The sequence below is a fragment of the Odontesthes bonariensis genome, chromosome 16, assembly GCF_027942865.1.
Source record: "Odontesthes bonariensis isolate fOdoBon6 chromosome 16, fOdoBon6.hap1, whole genome shotgun sequence".
Lineage (NCBI taxonomy): Eukaryota > Metazoa > Chordata > Actinopteri > Atheriniformes > Atherinopsidae > Odontesthes > Odontesthes bonariensis.
The window spans coordinates 1,192,501-1,209,950 of record NC_134521.1 but is presented as its reverse complement, the minus strand read 5'-3'; the positions used below and the strand labels follow the sequence as shown (position 1 = coordinate 1,209,950).

General features: G+C 39.6%; 1 protein-coding gene across 1 annotated transcript; it reads left to right on the top strand.

Moving 5' to 3' along the window:
• Nucleotides 1–3,910: 3,910 nt before the first annotated feature.
• On the top strand, nt 3,911–15,480 carry timd4 (T cell immunoglobulin and mucin domain containing 4). The gene is made up of 8 exons (XM_075487096.1): nt 3,911–3,971; nt 9,811–9,989; nt 10,102–10,264; nt 10,379–10,474; nt 10,550–10,632; nt 12,800–12,911; nt 15,138–15,171; nt 15,271–15,480. The coding sequence occupies exons 1-8, from the start codon at nt 3,911–3,913 to the stop codon at nt 15,353–15,355; spliced, it is 813 nt and encodes a 270-aa protein (XP_075343211.1). The 3' UTR covers nt 15,356–15,480.
• The last annotated feature ends 1,970 nt before the right edge of the window (nt 15,481–17,450 follow it).

Here is a 17,450-nt window from a genome sequence, read left to right as displayed (position 1 = left end):
TCTGCTTGTTCATTAAAGGTTCATTAAAGGTTCTGCTTGTGCATTAAAGGTTCTGCTTGTTCATTAAAGGTTCTGCTTGTTCATTAAAGGTTCATTAAAGGTTCTGCTTGTGCATTAAAGGTTCTGCTTGTTCATTAAAGGTTCTGCTTGTTCATTAAAGGTTCATTAAAGGTTCTGCTTGTTCATTAAAGGTTCTGCTTGTTCATTAAAGGTTCATTAAAGGTTCTGGTTGTTCATTAAAGGTTCTGCTTGTTCATTAAAGGTTCATTAAAGGTTCTGGTTGTTCATTAAAGGTTCTGCTTGTTCATTAAAGGTTCTGGTTGTTCATTAAAGGTTCATTAAAGGTTCTGGTTGTTCATTAAAGGTTCATTAAAGGTTCTGCTTGTTCATTAAAGGTTCATTAAAGGTTCTGGTTGTTCATTAAAGGTTCTGCTTGTTCATTAAAGGTTCATTAAAGGTTCTGGTTGTTCATTAAAGGTTCTGGTTGTGCATTAAAGGTTCTGCTTGTTCATTAAAGGTTCTGCTTGTGCATTAAAGGTTCATTAAAGGTTCTGGTTGTTCATTAAAGGTTCTGCTTGTTCATTAAAGGTTCATTAAAGGTTCTGCTTGTTCATTAAAGGTTCATTAAAGGTTCTGCTTGTGCATTAAAGGTTCTGCTTGTTCATTAAAGGTTCTGCTTGTTCATTAAAGGTTCATTAAAGGTTCTGCTTGTTCATTAAAGGTTCTGCTTGTTCATTAAAGGTTCATTAAAGGTTCTGCTTGTGCATTAAAGGTTCTGCTTGTTCATTAAAGGTTCTGCTTGTTCATTAAAGGTTCATTAAAGGTTCTGGTTGTTCATTAAAGGTTCTGCTTGTTCATTAAAGGTTCATTAAAGGTTCTGGTTGTTCATTAAAGGTTCTGGTTGTTCATTAAAGGTTCTGGTTGTTCATTAAAGGTTCTGCTTGTGCATTAAAGGTTCATTAAAGGTTCTGGTTGTTCATTAAAGGTTCTGCTTGTTCATTAAAGGTTCATTAAAGGTTCTGGTTGTTCATTAAAGGTTCTGCTTGTGCATTAAAGGTTCATTAAAGGTTCTGCTTGTGCATTAAAGGTTCATTAAAGGTTCTGGTTGTTCATTAAAGGTTCTGCTTGTTCATTAAAGGTTCATTTAAGGTTCTGGTTGTTCATTAAAGGTTCTGGTTGTTCATTAAAGGTTCTGCTTGTGCATTAAAGGTTCATTAAAGGTTCTGGTTGTTCATTAAAGGTTCTGCTTGTGCATTAAAGGTTCTGCTTGTTCATTAAAGGTTCTGGTTGTGCATTAAAGGTTCATTAAAGGTTCTGGTTGTGCATGAAAGGTTCTGCTTGTGCATTAAAGGTTCATTAAAGGTTCTGCTTGTTCATTAAAGGTTCATTAAAGGTTCTGGTTGTGCATTAAAGGTTCTGCTTGTTCATTAAAGGTTCATTAAAGGTTCTGGTTGTGCATTAAAGGTTCTGCTTGTTCATTAAAGGTTCTGCTTGTGCATTAAAGGTTCTGGTTGTTCATTAAAGGTTCTGCTTGTTCATTAAAGGTTCTGCTTGTTCATTAAAGGTTCATTAAAGGTTCTGGTTGTTCATTAAAGGTTCTGCTTGTGCATTAAAGGTTCTGCTTGTTCATTAAAGGTTCTGCTTGTTCATTAAAGGTTCATTAAAGGTTCTGGTTGTTCATTAAAGGTTAATTAAAGGTTCTGGTTGTTCATTAAAGGTTCTGGTTGTTCATTAAAGGTTCTGCTTGTTCATTAAAGGTTCATTAAAGGTTCTGGTTGTGCATTAAAGGTTCTGGTTGTTCATTAAAGGTTCTGCTTGTGCATTAAAGGTTCTGCTTGTTCATTAAAGGTTCTGCTTGTTCATTAAAGGTTCATTAAAGGTTCTGGTTGTTCATTAAAGGTTAATTAAAGGTTCTGGTTGTTCATTAAAGGTTCTGGTTGTTCATTAAAGGTTCTGCTTGTTCATTAAAGGTTCATTAAAGGTTCTGCTTGTGCATTAAAGGTTCTGGTTGTGCATTAAAGGTTCTGGTTGTTCATTAAAGGTTCTGCTTGTGCATTAAAGGTTCTGGTTGTTCATTAAAGGTTCATTAAAGGTTCTGGTTGTTCATTAAAGGTTCTGCTTGTGCATTAAAGGTTCTGCTTGTTCATTAAAGGTTCTGCTTGTTCATTAAAGGTTCATTAAAGGTTCTGGTTGTTCATTAAAGGTTAATTAAAGGTTCTGGTTGTTCATTAAAGGTTCTGCTTGTTCATTAAAGGTTCTGCTTGTTCATTAAAGGTTCATTAAAGGTTCTGGTTGTTCATTAAAGGTTCTGCTTGTGCATTAAAGGTTCTGCTTGTGCATTAAAGGTTCTGCTTGTGCATGAAAGGTTCATTAAAGGTTCTGCTTGTGCATTAAAGGTTCTGCTTGTGCATTAAAGGTTCTGCTTGTGCATGAAAGGTTCATTAAAGGTTCTGCTTGTTCATTAAAGGTTCTGCTTGTGCATTAAAGGTTCTGCTTGTGCATGAAAGGTTCATTAAAGGTTCTGCTTGTTCATTAAAGGTTCTGCTTGTGCATGAAAGGTTCATTAAAGGTTCTGCTTGTTCATTAAAGGTTCATTAAAGGTTCTGCTTGTTCATTAAAGGTTCATTAAAGGTTCTGCTTGTTCATTAAAGGTTCTGCTTGTGCATTAAAGGTTCATTAAAGGTTCTGCTTGTGCATTAAAGGTTCTGCTTGTGCATTAAAGGTTCTGCTTGTTCATTAAAGGTTCATTAAAGGTTCTGCTTGTGCATTAAAGGTTCTGCTTGTTCATTAAAGGTTCATTAAAGGTTCTGGTTGTTCATTAAAGGTTCTGCTTGTTCATTAAAGGTTCATTAAAGGTTCTGCTTGTGCATTAAAGGTTCTGCTTGTGCATTAAAGGTTCTGCTTGTGCATGAAAGGTTCATTAAAGGTTCTGCTTGTGCATTAAAGGTTCTGCTTGTGCATTAAAGGTTCTGCTTGTGCATGAAAGGTTCATTAAAGGTTCTGCTTGTTCATTAAAGGTTCTGCTTGTGCATTAAAGGTTCTGCTTGTGCATGAAAGGTTCATTAAAGGTTCTGCTTGTTCATTAAAGGTTCTGCTTGTTCATTAAAGGTTCTGCTTGTTCATTAAAGGTTCTGCTTGTGCATGAAAGGTTCATTAAAGGTTCTGCTTGTTCATTAAAGGTTCTGCTTGTTCATTAAAGGTTCTGCTTGTGCATTAAAGGTTCATTAAAGGTTCTGCTTGTTCATTAAAGGTTCTGCTTGTGCATTAAAGGTTCTGCTTGTTCATTAAAGGTTCATTAAAGGTTCTGCTTGTTCATTAAAGGTTCTGCTTGTTCATTAAAGGTTCATTAAAGGTTCTGCTTGTTCATTAAAGGTTCTGCTTGTGCATTAAAGGTTCATTAAAGGTTCTGGTTGTTCTCATTCCTCCAGTTTGGGCAGAAAGGATCTGCAGGAAGCAGAAACCTTTTGGTGTGGATAAAGAAGTCTTGTGTGTGCGGCAGCGACGTCGCCACAGAGCGACTTACAGACAGACAAAGTCTTTTTGTCCTCCCCGTGAACACGCTGCCTTCGTCCTGCTTCACTTCCTGTTTGATTTCTGCACATCTCACATCATTCCACCTTAAAACGAAGCTTCATTTCTGCAGATCTCACATCATTCCACCTTAAAAAGAAGTTTTATTCCAGATTACAGGAGGAATAACTCCACGGATCAGGAGATAAAACTGATAGAAACAGACGAGGAAACGTTGTTCTGCAGCTTTTAAACGTTGTAAACAGACAGATGTTCATCATCGCCGCGGCAACAGTGACGCTCTGTGTGAGGCCCCTCCCCCCGGTGACCCCCCCGGTGACCCCCGCCACACAGCCGCTCTGTTGTGCCGTCGGGCAGCGAGCGCACACACACTCACAGGATGGCCGCCGCTTCGCCTCGGGCGCCTCGGACCTTCATCACCGTCCTCTTCGTCCTGTCAGGTGAGGCGTGACATCACACCGTGACATCACACTGTGACCTCACAGCGCGCGCCGTGACATCACTCTGTGGCAGGTTGTTTGTCTCCTCAGGAAGCGGCTGAGATGTGGCGGGACTTTTCACATCAACAGGAAACATGAACAACTTTCTCTGAGTTTCTGTTTCCTAACTGTTCGAAAGCTTTGAGTTTTAAGGTGGAAACTTTGGGTTCGTGTAAAGTGGAGAGTTAACGGGGTGAGAACCCGGAGAGGAAGGGAGGAAACAGGCCGATTTAAAGAGAATAAGAAAGGAAAGAGGCAGATTTACAGAGAATAAGAAAGGAAAGAGGCAGATTTAAAGAGAATAAGAAAGGAAACAGGCCGATTTAAAGAGAATAAGAAAGGAAACAGGCCGATTTAAAGAGAATTAGAAAGGAAACAGGCCGATTTAAAGAGAATAAGAAAGGAAACAGGAAAACTGGGAACAGAGGGTCTGACAGACCCCATCACGCCTGTTCTGGGCTCCTTGCACTGGCTTCCCATCCAAAACTTTTAAGGTTTTATTGTTTGTTTTTAAGATTTTTTAAGAGTTTCGGTGGTGTGGCCCCTCAGTATGTTGCAGAACTACTTCAGGTTGATAATCCAGTCGGAGTCCTCAGATCATCCAGTGAGCTGCAGCTTGATCCTGAGATCCAGGCTCAGGGCGCCCGAGCGTCCTCAGATGCTGCTCCAAAGCTGTGGAATAGCTTCCCACTTTGTATCCGACATATCGTTGGAGTCATTGAAGTCCTACTTAAAAAACTCATTTTTTCTCCTTGGCCTTTGGTCCTGCTGTGAGCCAGACTTGATCTTTCCTGGTGATTCCTTTGTTTTAGTTTCTTGTACTGTGTTTAACTCTGTTTTAGCTTCTTTTTTACTGTGTTTAACTCTGTTTTAGCTTCTTTTTTACTGTGTTTAACTCTGTTTTAGCTTCTTTTTTACTGTGTTTAACTCTGTTTTAGCTTCTTTTTTACTGTGTTTAACTCTGTTTTAGCTTCTTTTTTACTGCGTTTAACTCTGTTTTAGCTTCTTTTTTACTGTGTTTAACTCTGTTTTAGCTTCTTTTTTACTGTGTTTAACTCTGTTTTAGCTTCTTTTTTACTGCGTTTAACTCTGTTTTAGCTTCTTTTGTACTGCGTTTAACTTTGTTTTAGCTTCTTTTTTACTGCGTTTAACTCTGTTTTAGCTTCTTTTTTACTGTGTTTAACTGTGTTTCAGTTTCTTGTACTGTGTTTAACTCTGTTTTAGCTTCTTTTTTACTGTGTTTAACTGTGTTTTAGCTTATTTCTTACTGTGTTTAACTGTGTTTTATTTTCTTTTTTACTGTGTTTAACTCTGTTTTAGCTTCTTTTTTACTGTGTTTAACTGTGTTTTATTTTCTTTTTTACTGTGTTTAACTGTGTTTTAGCTTGTTTGTACTGTGTTTAACTGTGTTTTAGCTTCTTTTTTACTGTGTTTAACTCTGTTTTAGCTTCTTTTTTACTGTGTTTAACTGTGTTTTAGCTTATTTCTTACTGTGTTTAACTGTGTTTTAGCTTATTTCTTACTGTGTTTAACTGTGTTTTATTTTCTTTTTTACTGTGTTTAACTGTGTTTTAGCTTCGTTTTTACTGTGTTTAACTCTGTTTTTAGCTTCTTTTTACTGTGTTTAACTCTGTTTTAGCTTATTTTTTACTATGTTTAACTGTGTTTTAGCTTATTTTTTACTGTGTTTAACTCTTTTGCTTCTTTTTTTACTGCGTTTAACTCTGTTTTAGCTTCTTTTTTGCTGCGTTTAACTGTTTTAGCTTCTTTGTTCTGCGTTTAACTCTGTTTTAGCTTCTTTTTTACTGCGTTTAACTCTGTTTTAGCTTCTTTGTACTGTGTTTAACTCTGTTTTAGCTTCTTTTTTACTGCGTTTAACTCTGTTTTAGCTTCTTTTTTGCTGCGTTTAGCTCTGTGTTAGCTTCTTTGTACTGTTTAACTCTGTTTTAGCTTCTTTTTTACTGCGTTTAACTCTGTTTTAGCTTCTTTGTACTGTGTTTAACTCTGTTTTAGCTTATTTTTTACTGCGTTTAACTCTGTTTTAGCTTCTTTTTTGCTGCGTTTAGCTCTGTGTTAGCTTCTTTGTACTGTTTAACTCTGATTTAGCTTCTTTTTTACTGTGTTTAACTCTGTTTTAGCTTCTTTGTACTGTGTTTAACTTTGGTTTAGCTTCTTTTTTACTGTGTTTAACTCTGTTTTAGCTTCTTTTTTACTGTGTTTAACTCTGTTTTAGCTTCTTTGTTCTGCGTTTAACTCTGTTTTAGCTTCTTTTTTACTGCGTTTAACTCTGTGTTAGCTTCTTTGTACTGTTTAACTCTGATTTAGCTTATTTTTTACTGTGTTTAACTCTGTGTTAGCTTCTTTGTACTGTTTAACTCTGTTTAAGCTTCTTTTTTACTGTGTTTAACTCTGATTTAGCTTCTTTTTTACTGTGTTTAACTCTGTGTTAGCTTCTTTGTACTGTTTAACTCTGTTTAAGCTTCTTTTTTACTGTGTTTAACTCTGTTTTTAGCTTCTTTTTACTGTGTTTAACTCTGTTTTAGCTTATTTTTTACTGTGTTTAACTGTGTTTTAGCTTCTTTGTACTGCGTTTAACTCTGTTTTAGCTTCTTTGTACTGCGTTTAACTCTGTTTTAGCTTCTTTAACTGTGATTAATTCTGTTTTAGCTTCTTTGTACTGTGTTTAACTCTGTTTTAGCTTCTTTTTTTACTGTGTTTAACTCTGTTTTAGCTTCTTTAACTGCGTTTAATTCTGTTTTAGCTTCTTTTTTACTGCGTTTAACTCTGTTTTAGCTTCTTTTTTGCTGCGTTTAGCTCTGTGTTAGCTTCTTTGTACTGTTTAACTCTGATTTAGCTTCTTTTTTACTGTGTTTAACTCTGTGTTAGCTTCTTTGTACTGTTTAACTCTGATTTAGCTTCTTTTTTACTGTGTTTAACTGTGTTTTAGCTTCTTTGTACTGTTTAACTCTGTTTAAGCTTCTTTTTTACTGTGTTTAACTCTGTTTTAGCTTCTTTTTTACTGCGTTTAACTCTGTTTTAGCTTCTTTGTACTGCGTTTAACTCTGTTTTAGCTTCTTTAACTGTGATTAATTCTGTTTTAGCTTCTTTAACTGCGTTTAATTCTGTTTTAGCTTCTTTTTTACTGCGTTTAACTCTGTTTTAGCTTCTTTTTTGCTGCGTTTAGCTCTGTGTTAGCTTCTTTGTACTGTTTAACTCTGATTTAGCTTCTTTTTTACTGTGTTTAACTGTGTTTTAGCTTCTTTGTACTGTTTAACTCTGATTTAGCTTCTTTTTTACTGTGTTTAACTCTGTGTTAGCTTCTTTGTACTGTTTAACTCTGTTTTAGCTTCTTTAACTGCGTTTAATTCTGTTTTAGCTTCTTTTTTACTGCGTTTAACTCTGTTTTAGCTTCTTTTTTTACTGTGTTTAACTCTGTTTTAGCTTCTTTAACTGCGTTTAATTCTGTTTTAGCTTCTTTTTTACTGCGTTTAACTCTGTTTTAGCTTCTTTTTTGCTGCGTTTAGCTCTGTGTTAGCTTCTTTGTACTGTTTAACTCTGATTTAGCTTCTTTTTTACTGTGTTTAACTGTGTTTTAGCTTCTTTGTACTGTTTAACTCTGTTTAAGCTTCTTTTTTACTGTGTTTAACTCTGTGTTAGCTTCTTTGTACTGTTTAACTCTGATTTAGCTTCTTTAACTGCGTTTAACTCTGTGTTAGCTTCTTTGTACTGTTTAACTCTGTTTTAGCTTCTTTTTTACTGCGTTTAACTCTGTTTTAGCTTCTTTTTTTACTGTGTTTAACTCTGTTTTAGCTTCTTTAACTGCGTTTAATTCTGTTTTAGCTTCTTTTTTACTGCGTTTAACTCTGTGTTAGCTTCTTTGTACTGTTTAACTCTGTTTTAGCTTCTTTTTTGCTGCGTTTAGCTCTGTGTTAGCTTCTTTGTACTGTTTAACTCTGATTTAGCTTCTTTTTTACTGTGTTTAACTCTGTGTTAGCTTCTTTGTACTGTTTAACTCTGATTTAGCTTCTTTTTTACTGTGTTTAACTGTGTTTTAGCTTCTTTGTACTGTTTAACTCTGATTTAGCTTCTTTAACTGCGTTTAACTCTGTGTTAGCTTCTTTGTACTGTTTAACTCTGTTTTAGCTTCTTTTTTACTGCGTTTAACTCTGTTTTAGCTTCTTTTTTTACTGTGTTTAACTCTGTTTTAGCTTCTTTAACTGCGTTTAATTCTGTTTTAGCTTCTTTTTTACTGCGTTTAACTCTGTGTTAGCTTCTTTGTACTGTTTAACTCTGTTTTAGCTTCTTTTTTGCTGCGTTTAGCTCTGTGTTAGCTTCTTTGTACTGTTTAACTCTGATTTAGCTTCTTTTTTACTGTGTTTAACTCTGTGTTAGCTTCTTTGTACTGTTTAACTCTGATTTAGCTTCTTTTTTACTGTGTTTAACTGTGTTTTAGCTTCTTTGTACTGTTTAACTCTGTTTAAGCTTCTTTTTTACTGTGTTTAACTCTGTTTTAGCTTCTTTTTTACTGTGTTTAACTCTGTGTTAGCTTCTTTGTACTGTTTAACTCTGTTTAAGCTTCTTTTTTACTGTGTTTAACTCTGTTTTTAGCTTCTTTTTACTGTGTTTAACTCTGTTTTAGCTTATTTTTTACTGTGTTTAACTATGTTTTAGCTTCTTTGTACTGCGTTTAACTCTGTTTTAGCTTCTTTGTACTGCGTTTAACTCTGTTTTAGCTTCTTTAACTGTGATTAATTCTGTTTTAGCTTCTTTAACTGCGTTTAATTCTGTTTTAGCTTCTTTTTTACTGCGTTTAACTCTGTTTTAGCTTCTTTTTTGCTGCGTTTAGCTCTGTGTTAGCTTCTTTGTACTGTTTAACTCTGATTTAGCTTCTTTTTTACTGTGTTTAACTGTGTTTTAGCTTCTTTGTACTGTTTAACTCTGTTTAAGCTTCTTTTTTACTGTGTTTAACTCTGTGTTAGCTTCTTTGTACTGTTTAACTCTGATTTAGCTTCTTTAACTGCGTTTAATTCTGTTTTAGCTTCTTTTTTACTGCGTTTAACTCTGTTTTAGCTTCTTTTTTTACTGTGTTTAACTCTGTTTTAGCTTCTTTAACTGCGTTTAATTCTGTTTTAGCTTCTTTTTTACTGCGTTTAACTCTGTGTTAGCTTCTTTGTACTGTTTAACTCTGATTTAGCTTATTTTTTACTGTGTTTAACTGTGTTTTAGCTTCTTTGTACTGTTTAACTCTGTTTAAGCTTCTTTTTTACTGTGTTTAACTCTGTGTTAGCTTCTTTGTACTGTTTAACTCTGATTTAGCTTCTTTAACTGCGTTTAATTCTGTTTTAGCTTCTTTTTTACTGCGTTTAACTCTGTTTTAGCTTCTTTTTTATTGTGTTTAACTCTGTTTTAAGTTCTTTTTTACTGTGTTTAACTCTGTTTTAGCTTCTTTTTTAATGTTTAACGTTTTAGCTTCTTTTTTACTGTGTTTAACTCTGTTTTAGCTTCTTTTTAATCTAGGCTAATTCATCTGTTTATTCCCTCCAAACGTTTAATTTCTTCATCTTATTTTGATTTCATCTCTTTAATTTGATTTTTGTCATTTATAGATATATTTTTTGTCTGTATTTCTTATTTTAGTTATTTATTCTTTAATAAATAAGTTATTTATTAAACTTTTGATTAAATTATTTTATCATAAATAATGGTTTATTCAATTTAAGCAGGATTTATCATCATATGAACATATTTATTTGGCCATTGACGTGTGTTTATAAAACTAAAATATAATCTTTGTCTGCAGGCGGACAGCTGTCGTCCGTCTCCTCCTTTAAAGTGACTGAGGGGGGCGTGGCCTCTCTGTCCTGTCAGTACTCCGTAAAACGGTTCGGTCTGAGTCGGGTGTGCTGGGGTCGGGGCTGCGGGACCTTCTGGTGCAGCAACATCCTGGTGCAGACTGACGAGAATGGCGTCATCTCTAAGGTCAGATGTGCTCGTGTTGAAGGTTTTATTGTTTCCACGGGGTAGTCTTTCTCTTTAAATGAACGGGTCCTCGGTTCAGGCCTAAAATCAGACCGATGGTGTCACCCTGCAGGTGGAGGACCGGTACCGGCTGACCGGGGACGTCCTGGACGGACAGATGGACCTGGACATCCTGAATGTGAGGTGGACGGACAGCGGGCCCTACTGCTGTAGGGTGGACATTGATGGCATCTTCAATGACAAGAAGATGATCATGAACCTGAGAGTGGTCAAAGGTGAGTGTCACCATGAGTTAACTGGAAGGTGGCCCCACTGGAAGGTGGCCCCCTGTGGCCCCCTGTGGCCTGTTAATCCTTTATTTGATTCTCATCCTGTTTTCTTCCCGGCAGCTCCAGGTACGAGTCCTTCCCGCCCAACTACAACCACAGTGATGACGACCGACCGGGTCACAGAGCTGCTGAGCTCCACAGCTGAGACCACCACAGGTTTGTTTATCCGTCCCGGAGTTTGGGAAAGAGTGTCGGGGTTTCTGTCTGCTGAAAGCTGCTTTCTGTCTCTAGCAGTGAACTGGAAAACCCTCCTGTCATCCCAGCTGGACCTTCTGAGGAGGAACTCCACCCTGCTGCGCCCCGACCCCGTCACCGTAAGTTACCCCCCAGAAATGCCTCAAAAACACCAAACTGAAACTGGGATTGTGCAGAAACCATAAAAGATCTAAAACAGCTTCAGTCAGAGGGGTCACATGGCTCTGAAAGGATCAGATTATTGGCTAAATTACAATCAGACTGAGTTATTAAAGGCCTACAGAAAGGTGATTTTTTTGCACAAAACTGAAATAGCAGATCGATTCCTTATATACCATGGAATTTTTTTATGATTTTAAAATAATTTTAGGCCCCTGGATAGTCCTGATTAGGCCCAATAAACTATCACCACATTTGACTCGAATTTGGCAAACTGGAACGACAGGTGCGTGACGTCACGAGTGCCAGCTGCTGGAACAACCCCCAGTAGTTCTAGTAGCGAAGCCAGCAGTTTGCCAGACCTGGACAGCTTCTTCACGGCAAATTTCGATGTGTGCCGCGGGACGTCGCTTGGAAATATAAAACGTTGGGTTCAGTGCAGTTTTTATTGCGAGTAGTGTGTTGCCCTCAGCAGCAGCAGCTCACACCACCGGGGAGAGAGCGAACTCTCCGCCAGGTGGAGAGTGGAAATCAGCCGGCAGAGCGATCATGTCCACGTCGGGGCTCTTGATGATCGCTCTGCCGGCTGATTTCAGGGCAACCATCCCGCGGTGTGTCCGCTCTCCGCCAGGTGGATTCCCCCTGAGTGTCCGCACCGCAGGGAGCTGAACACGGCGGGATGGCTCCGGCTGATTTCACCAGAGAGGAGGCAGGCGGACAGGGAGGCACAGACACAAGTTCCGACCGCAGGTCTCTCTGCTTCCTCTGTCCCCGCAACATTTGAAACATTTCAGGTGAGAAAGTAGTCATTTAGATCCCCAACGTGTTGAAAACCTGACAAAATACCGGCTGTTTACAATTTTGTTCCGACGAATTCGGCGCTACTAAAGCTAGCCGCAGTGAGCAACGCACTTCCGGTTATTTTGACAAAATAAAATACCCGTTGCCTTTTATCATAGGGAAAGCCATTACCATACAATTGGTGCTTTTGTTTTGAAAACAGGAAGTGAACCTACCCTCGTTGTAGCTAGCTTGAAACTGCCGTTTTGACAGGAAATGACGGGTTGCCGCCGTCCTGCAGTGCTTCTGTCTCGGCTTGTATGGTGTCGCGGGGCAACTGATTTGTCACTCACAAAACAAGTTGAATTGTCGCTAGATTCAGCCAGATTGAGCCCGAAAGTCGCTAGATTATTTTTTTTTTGTCGCCAGAGATGGCCAAAAGTCGCTAAATCTAGCTAAATTGGCAACACTGAGGCTGCCAGGAAAAACCATGGCACTTGTGACGTCACACGGAAGCCCCGCCCCCAGTCTGGAATTCCAGGAAGGTTTCCTAGCGGCAAATTCAAAATCGCAAATTTCATGCGTTTATGAAATGTTTTGGTGTAGAGTCCAATGATCATTATTGTTCCTCTGTGTATGTATTATCATTATGTATTGGGTGTAATGTCAGCTTTCTGTAGGCCTTTAAGGGTAATTCTCCTTGGATATATGGCGGTGAATGAATGGGATCAGAGGCACAAAGCGTGTCATACCCCGGTATGATAGGTGGCGCTGTACCCATTCCAGCTGTTGCTAATAGAGCCACTTCCTGTTGACCTCTTCACCACCAACAACAACAACAAACTCAGGCATTGGAGAAAGATGGAGAACGCAGAGCCAGATGAAGCTACGTCCCTCTACATTTGCTCTGTGATGAGCTGCTTGTTGCACAAACTCGATGCCCAACGGAGCATTCTCCATCGCGTTGTTTGTTTCTTTCTGACGGCGACAACAACAGGAATATCGTCTCCTTTGACTTCCGGGTCACGACCCCGGGAAAACATCTGGAGCATGCGCAGAACGCAAAGTCTGATTCACCACGTGCTTCAGCGTCTACAAGCAGGTTTAGAGTGACTTTCAACCCAGTTATCTCGGGGTCTGAATCCGATCCGATCCAGTTCTTAGTCAGATTAAGGTGTCTACATGCACTTAATAACTCAGTCTGATTGTAATTTAGCCAATAATCCGATCCTTTCAGTGCCATGTGACCTCACAGTCAGGTGGGTTGAGCCTGTTAAGAGGAAGGTGACGGATGGATGAAACACTCATCTCTCTCTCTCTCTCTCTCTCTCTCTCTCTCTGTATCAGGTGGAGGACTCTCTACCCTCTCTCTCTCTGCAGATCAACGCTCCCATCCTCTCTCTCTCGCTCAGCATGTTGTTGATCGTCGCCGCCGCTTTCGTCTTTCTGGCCTTCAAACGTACGTTTCTGCTCCGTTTAATCGAGATGTTTTTCAGCTCTTGTTGCTGTTTAAGGTGGCGTCGTTTCCCCTTCTGTTCCTCGCCATTTGTGTGTAGTTTGGGAGCATTTCAAAGAAAAGAAAATACTGAACAGTGTTTCCATTGTAAAAGCCAGTTAGCTTAGCATGATAGCACAACGTTAATGCTACAGCATCTCAGCAGAAAGCAGCCGGTTCACATATCGAGTTAGCATTTTAATGGAAATCAGTCGGCTTGTTAGCTGAGAAGGATGCTAACAGAAAACAGAAGGAAGCTAGCAGAGAACAGAAGGAAGCTAACAGATAACTGAAGGAAGCTAGCAGAGAACAGAAGGAAGCTAGCAGAGAACAGAAGGAAGCTAGCAGAGAACAGGAGGAAGCTAACAGAGAACAGAAGGAAGCTAGCTGAGAGCAGAAGAAAGCTAGCAGAGAACAGAAGGAAGCTAGCTGAGAGCAGAAGGAAGCTAGCAGAGAACAGAAGGAAGCTAGCTGAGAGCAGAAGAAAGCTAGCAGAGAACAGAAGGAAGCTAGCTGAGAGCAGAAGGAAGCTAGCAGAGAGCAGAAGGAAGCTAGCAGAGAACAGAAGGAAGCTAGCAGAGAACAGAAGGAAGCTAGCAGAGAGCAGAAGAAAGCTAGCAGAGAGCAGAAGGAAGCTAGCAGAGAACAGAAGGAAGCTAACAGAGAACAGAAGGAAGCTAACAGAGAACAGAAGGAAGCTAGCAGAGAACAGAAGGAAGCTAACAGATAACTGAAGGAAGCTAGCAGAGAACAGAAGGAAGCTAGCAGAGAACAGAAGGAAGCTAACAGATAACTGAAGGAAGCTAGCAGAGAACAGAAGGAAGCTAGCAGAGAACAGAAGGAAGCTAACAGAGAACAGAAGGAAGCTAGCTGAGAGCAGAAGAAAGCTAGCAGAGAACAGAAGGAAGCTAGCAGAGAACAGAAGGAAGCTAACAGAGAACAGAAGGAAGCTAGCAGAGAACAGAAGGAAGCTAGCAGAGAACAGAAGGAAGCTAACAGATAACTGAAGGAAGCTAGCAGAGAACAGAAGGAAGCTAGCAGAGAACAGAAGGAAGCTAACAGAGAACAGAAGGAAGCTAGCTGAGAGCAGAAGAAAGCTAGCAGAGAACAGAAAGAAGCTAGCAGAGAACAGAAGGAAGCTAGCAGAGAACAGAAGGAAGCTAGCAGAGAACAGAAGGAAGCTAGCAGAGAACAGAAGGAAGCTAGCAGAGAACAGAAGGAAGCTAGCAGAGAACAGAAGGAAGCTAACAGAGAACAGAAGGAAGCTAGCTGAGAGCAGAAGAAAGCTAGCAGAGAACAGAAAGAAGCTAGCAGAGAACAGAAGGAAGCTAACAGAGAACAGAAGGAAGCTAGCAGAGAACAGAAGGAAGCTAGCAGAGAACAGAAGGAAGCTAACAGATAACTGAAGGAAGCTAGCAGAGAACAGAAGGAAGCTAGCAGAGAACAGAAGGAAGCTAGCAGAGAACAGAAGGAAGCTAACAGATAACTGAAGGAAGCTAGCAGAGAACAGAAGGAAGCTAGCAGAGAACAGAAGGAAGCTAACAGAGAACAGAAGGAAGCTAGCTGAGAGCAGAAGAAAGCTAGCAGAGAACAGAAGGAAGCTAGCTGAGAGCAGAAGGAAGCTAGCAGAGAGCAGAAGGAAGCTAGCAGAGAACAGAAGGAAGCTAGCAGAGAGCAGAAGGAAGCTAGCAGAGAGCAGAAGGAAGCTAGCGGAGAGCAGAAGGAAGCTAGCGGAGAGCAGAAGGAAGCTAGCGGAGAGCAGAAGGAAGCTAGCAGAGAACAGAAGGAAGCTAGCTGAGAACAGAAGGAAGCTAGCTGAGAACAGAAGGAAGCTAGCAGAGAACAGAAGGAAGCTGAGGCAACTTGTTTTTATCGTGTTGCACAAATAGTGGCTCATTTAACTACCTGCTAGCACAAGCATACCATCATATTGTCCTTAATGAGCATATTCTGAGTCCAACCAGAATAAAAACAGTTCATTTTATCAGACATGTTATATCTGTAACATCAGATAACTGCTGGTTAAATTAGAGACTTTATTAGGATTTCAGTTGCATTAAAATACAGTTTATGAAAGCAGAGACAGCAGGAGAGAAGCTAACAGATGCTAGCACAGCTGGATGTTAGCTTGAAAGCTAATAGCTGCTGTTCTGTAGTCCTTCTATCTGTATCACTTGTTTTGTGTTGCAGGTGGAATCCACAGAGGAGCTTTAAAGAGCGACTGGTGAGTTCAGGAGTTAATAGTTATTAGCTGATAACAGTGAATGGGTCAAAGGTCATCAGGATCTGACCTGCAGTGTGACGAGTTCCCTTCTTCCTGCAGCTTCTCCTCCGAGGAGCCTCCTCACATCATCTACGAGATCCGCATGAGGAGGCCGGTGCAGGAGAACATCTACACTCTGGACTAAGCCTCCAAAGAAAAGAAAAGAGAGCCCCCACACTCACTTATTCCAGCGCTATTTTTGCTTGTATTTGTTTATTTTTTTCAAATGATCATTAAAAATTTCACCAGTGATGGTGAAGAAAACTAAAACCTGTGGAGGTTCGTGTTTCTTTGCTTTGAGCTTTGGCGTGTCCCTCTGAATGTCGACGTCCTTCTTGACCAATCAGGACGCTCACACACCTTCTTCTCTTTCAGTTGTTTTTATAAGTGAGAAGAGCGTCTCACAAGTATATAACTCCACACCTATAAAGGTAATAAAGGTAAACGTCGCCCATTATGAAATCCGATGTGCAGAAGATGAAAAGAAAAGGAGCCGATACAGTACCCTGTGGAGCCCCAGGATCCCAGAAACACATATCCATCCTGACATACTGTGGTCTGGATGTCTAAAGAGAGAGAGGGGGGGGGGGCTGCTACCTGTTCTGGGCCCTCAGGCTTCCCTGGACGAAGCCTCCTGAGTGAGAGTTATTCACTGAGACCAGTTATTCAACGTTTTACACTTCAGATGATGCTCCACCCACACAGAGGGGAGGGGGGGGGGGGGGGGGTATGCTCAACTCCACTGAATGGGTCTACATGATGAGATTAAGTCAATTTAGTTAGGTTATGCTCCTTATCTGAGCAAGGGTAATTATCCTTGGATATATGGCGGTGAATGAATCGGATCAGAGGCATAAAGCGAGTCATATCATATATATCGTATCCTGCTACCCCCTACCATGCATCGTTTCTTTCCATATAACCCTACACAAAGGCTGTGTTCCAAACCGCATACTTCTCCTACTAACTTTCTGAGTTAGTATGCGAGTTTGAGTAAGCGAGAAGTTCCCGGATGCATACTAGATTCTCCTAAATGTTGGGTATGCATCATGAGGTTACTACTCATACTCAAACTACCCAAGATGCAACGTAACGTGACGTCGCCGATCGTCATTTCCTGTCAAAACGGCAGTTTCAAGCTAGCTACAACGAGGGTAGGTTCACTTCCTGTTTTCAAAACAAAAGCACCAATTGTATGGTAATGGCTTTCCCTATGATAAAAGGCAACGGGTATTTTATTTTGTGAAAATAACAGGAAGTGCGTTGCTCACTGCGGCTAGCTTTAGTAGCGCCGAATTCGTGGGAACAAAATTGTAAACAGCCGGTATTTTGTCAGGTTTTCAACACGTTGGGGATCTAAACGACTACTTTCTCACCTGAAAATGTTTCAAATGTTGCCAAAGTTTACAGAGTTTAGAGCTTAAGGGAAATCAGCTTCAGGCCGGCTGATTTCGGCTCGGGCAGGAGCGAAATGCATTGTGGGTAAACGCTCTGCATACAGTCTGATCGATGAGTATGTAGTATGGAAGTATGCAGTATGTAGTATGGAGTATGTAGTATGTAGTATGCAGTATGGAAGTATGCAGTATGTAGTATGGAGTATGTAGTATGTAGTATGCAGTATGTAGTATGCAGTATGCAGTATGTAGTATGCAGTATGGAGTATGCAGTATGTAGTATGTAGTATGCAGTATGTAGTATGTAGTATGTAGTATGCAGTATGTAGTATGTAGTATGCAGTATGCAGTATGTAGTATGCAGTATGTAGTATGCAGTATGCAGTATGGAGTATGCAGTATGTAGTATGTAGTATGCAGTATGTAGTATGTAGTATGTAGTATGTAGTATGCAGTATGTAGTATGCAGTATGCAGTATGCAGTATGTAGTATGTAGTATGCAGTATGTAGTATGCAGTATGGAGTATGCAGTATGGAGTATGGAGTATGGAGTATGGAGTATGTAGTATGCAGTATGTAGTATGTAGTATGCAGTATGTAGTATGCAGTATGCAGTATGCAGTATGTAGTATGTAGTATGCAGTATGTAGTATGCAGTATGGAGTATGCAGTATGTAGTATGCAGTATGTAGTATGCAGTATGTAGTATGCAGTATGGAGTATGCAGTATGTAGTATGCAGTATGCAGTATGCAGTATGTAGTATGCAGTATGTAGTATGTAGTATGCAGTATGTAGTATGCAGTATGCAGTATGCAGTATGTAGTATGTAGTATGCAGTAT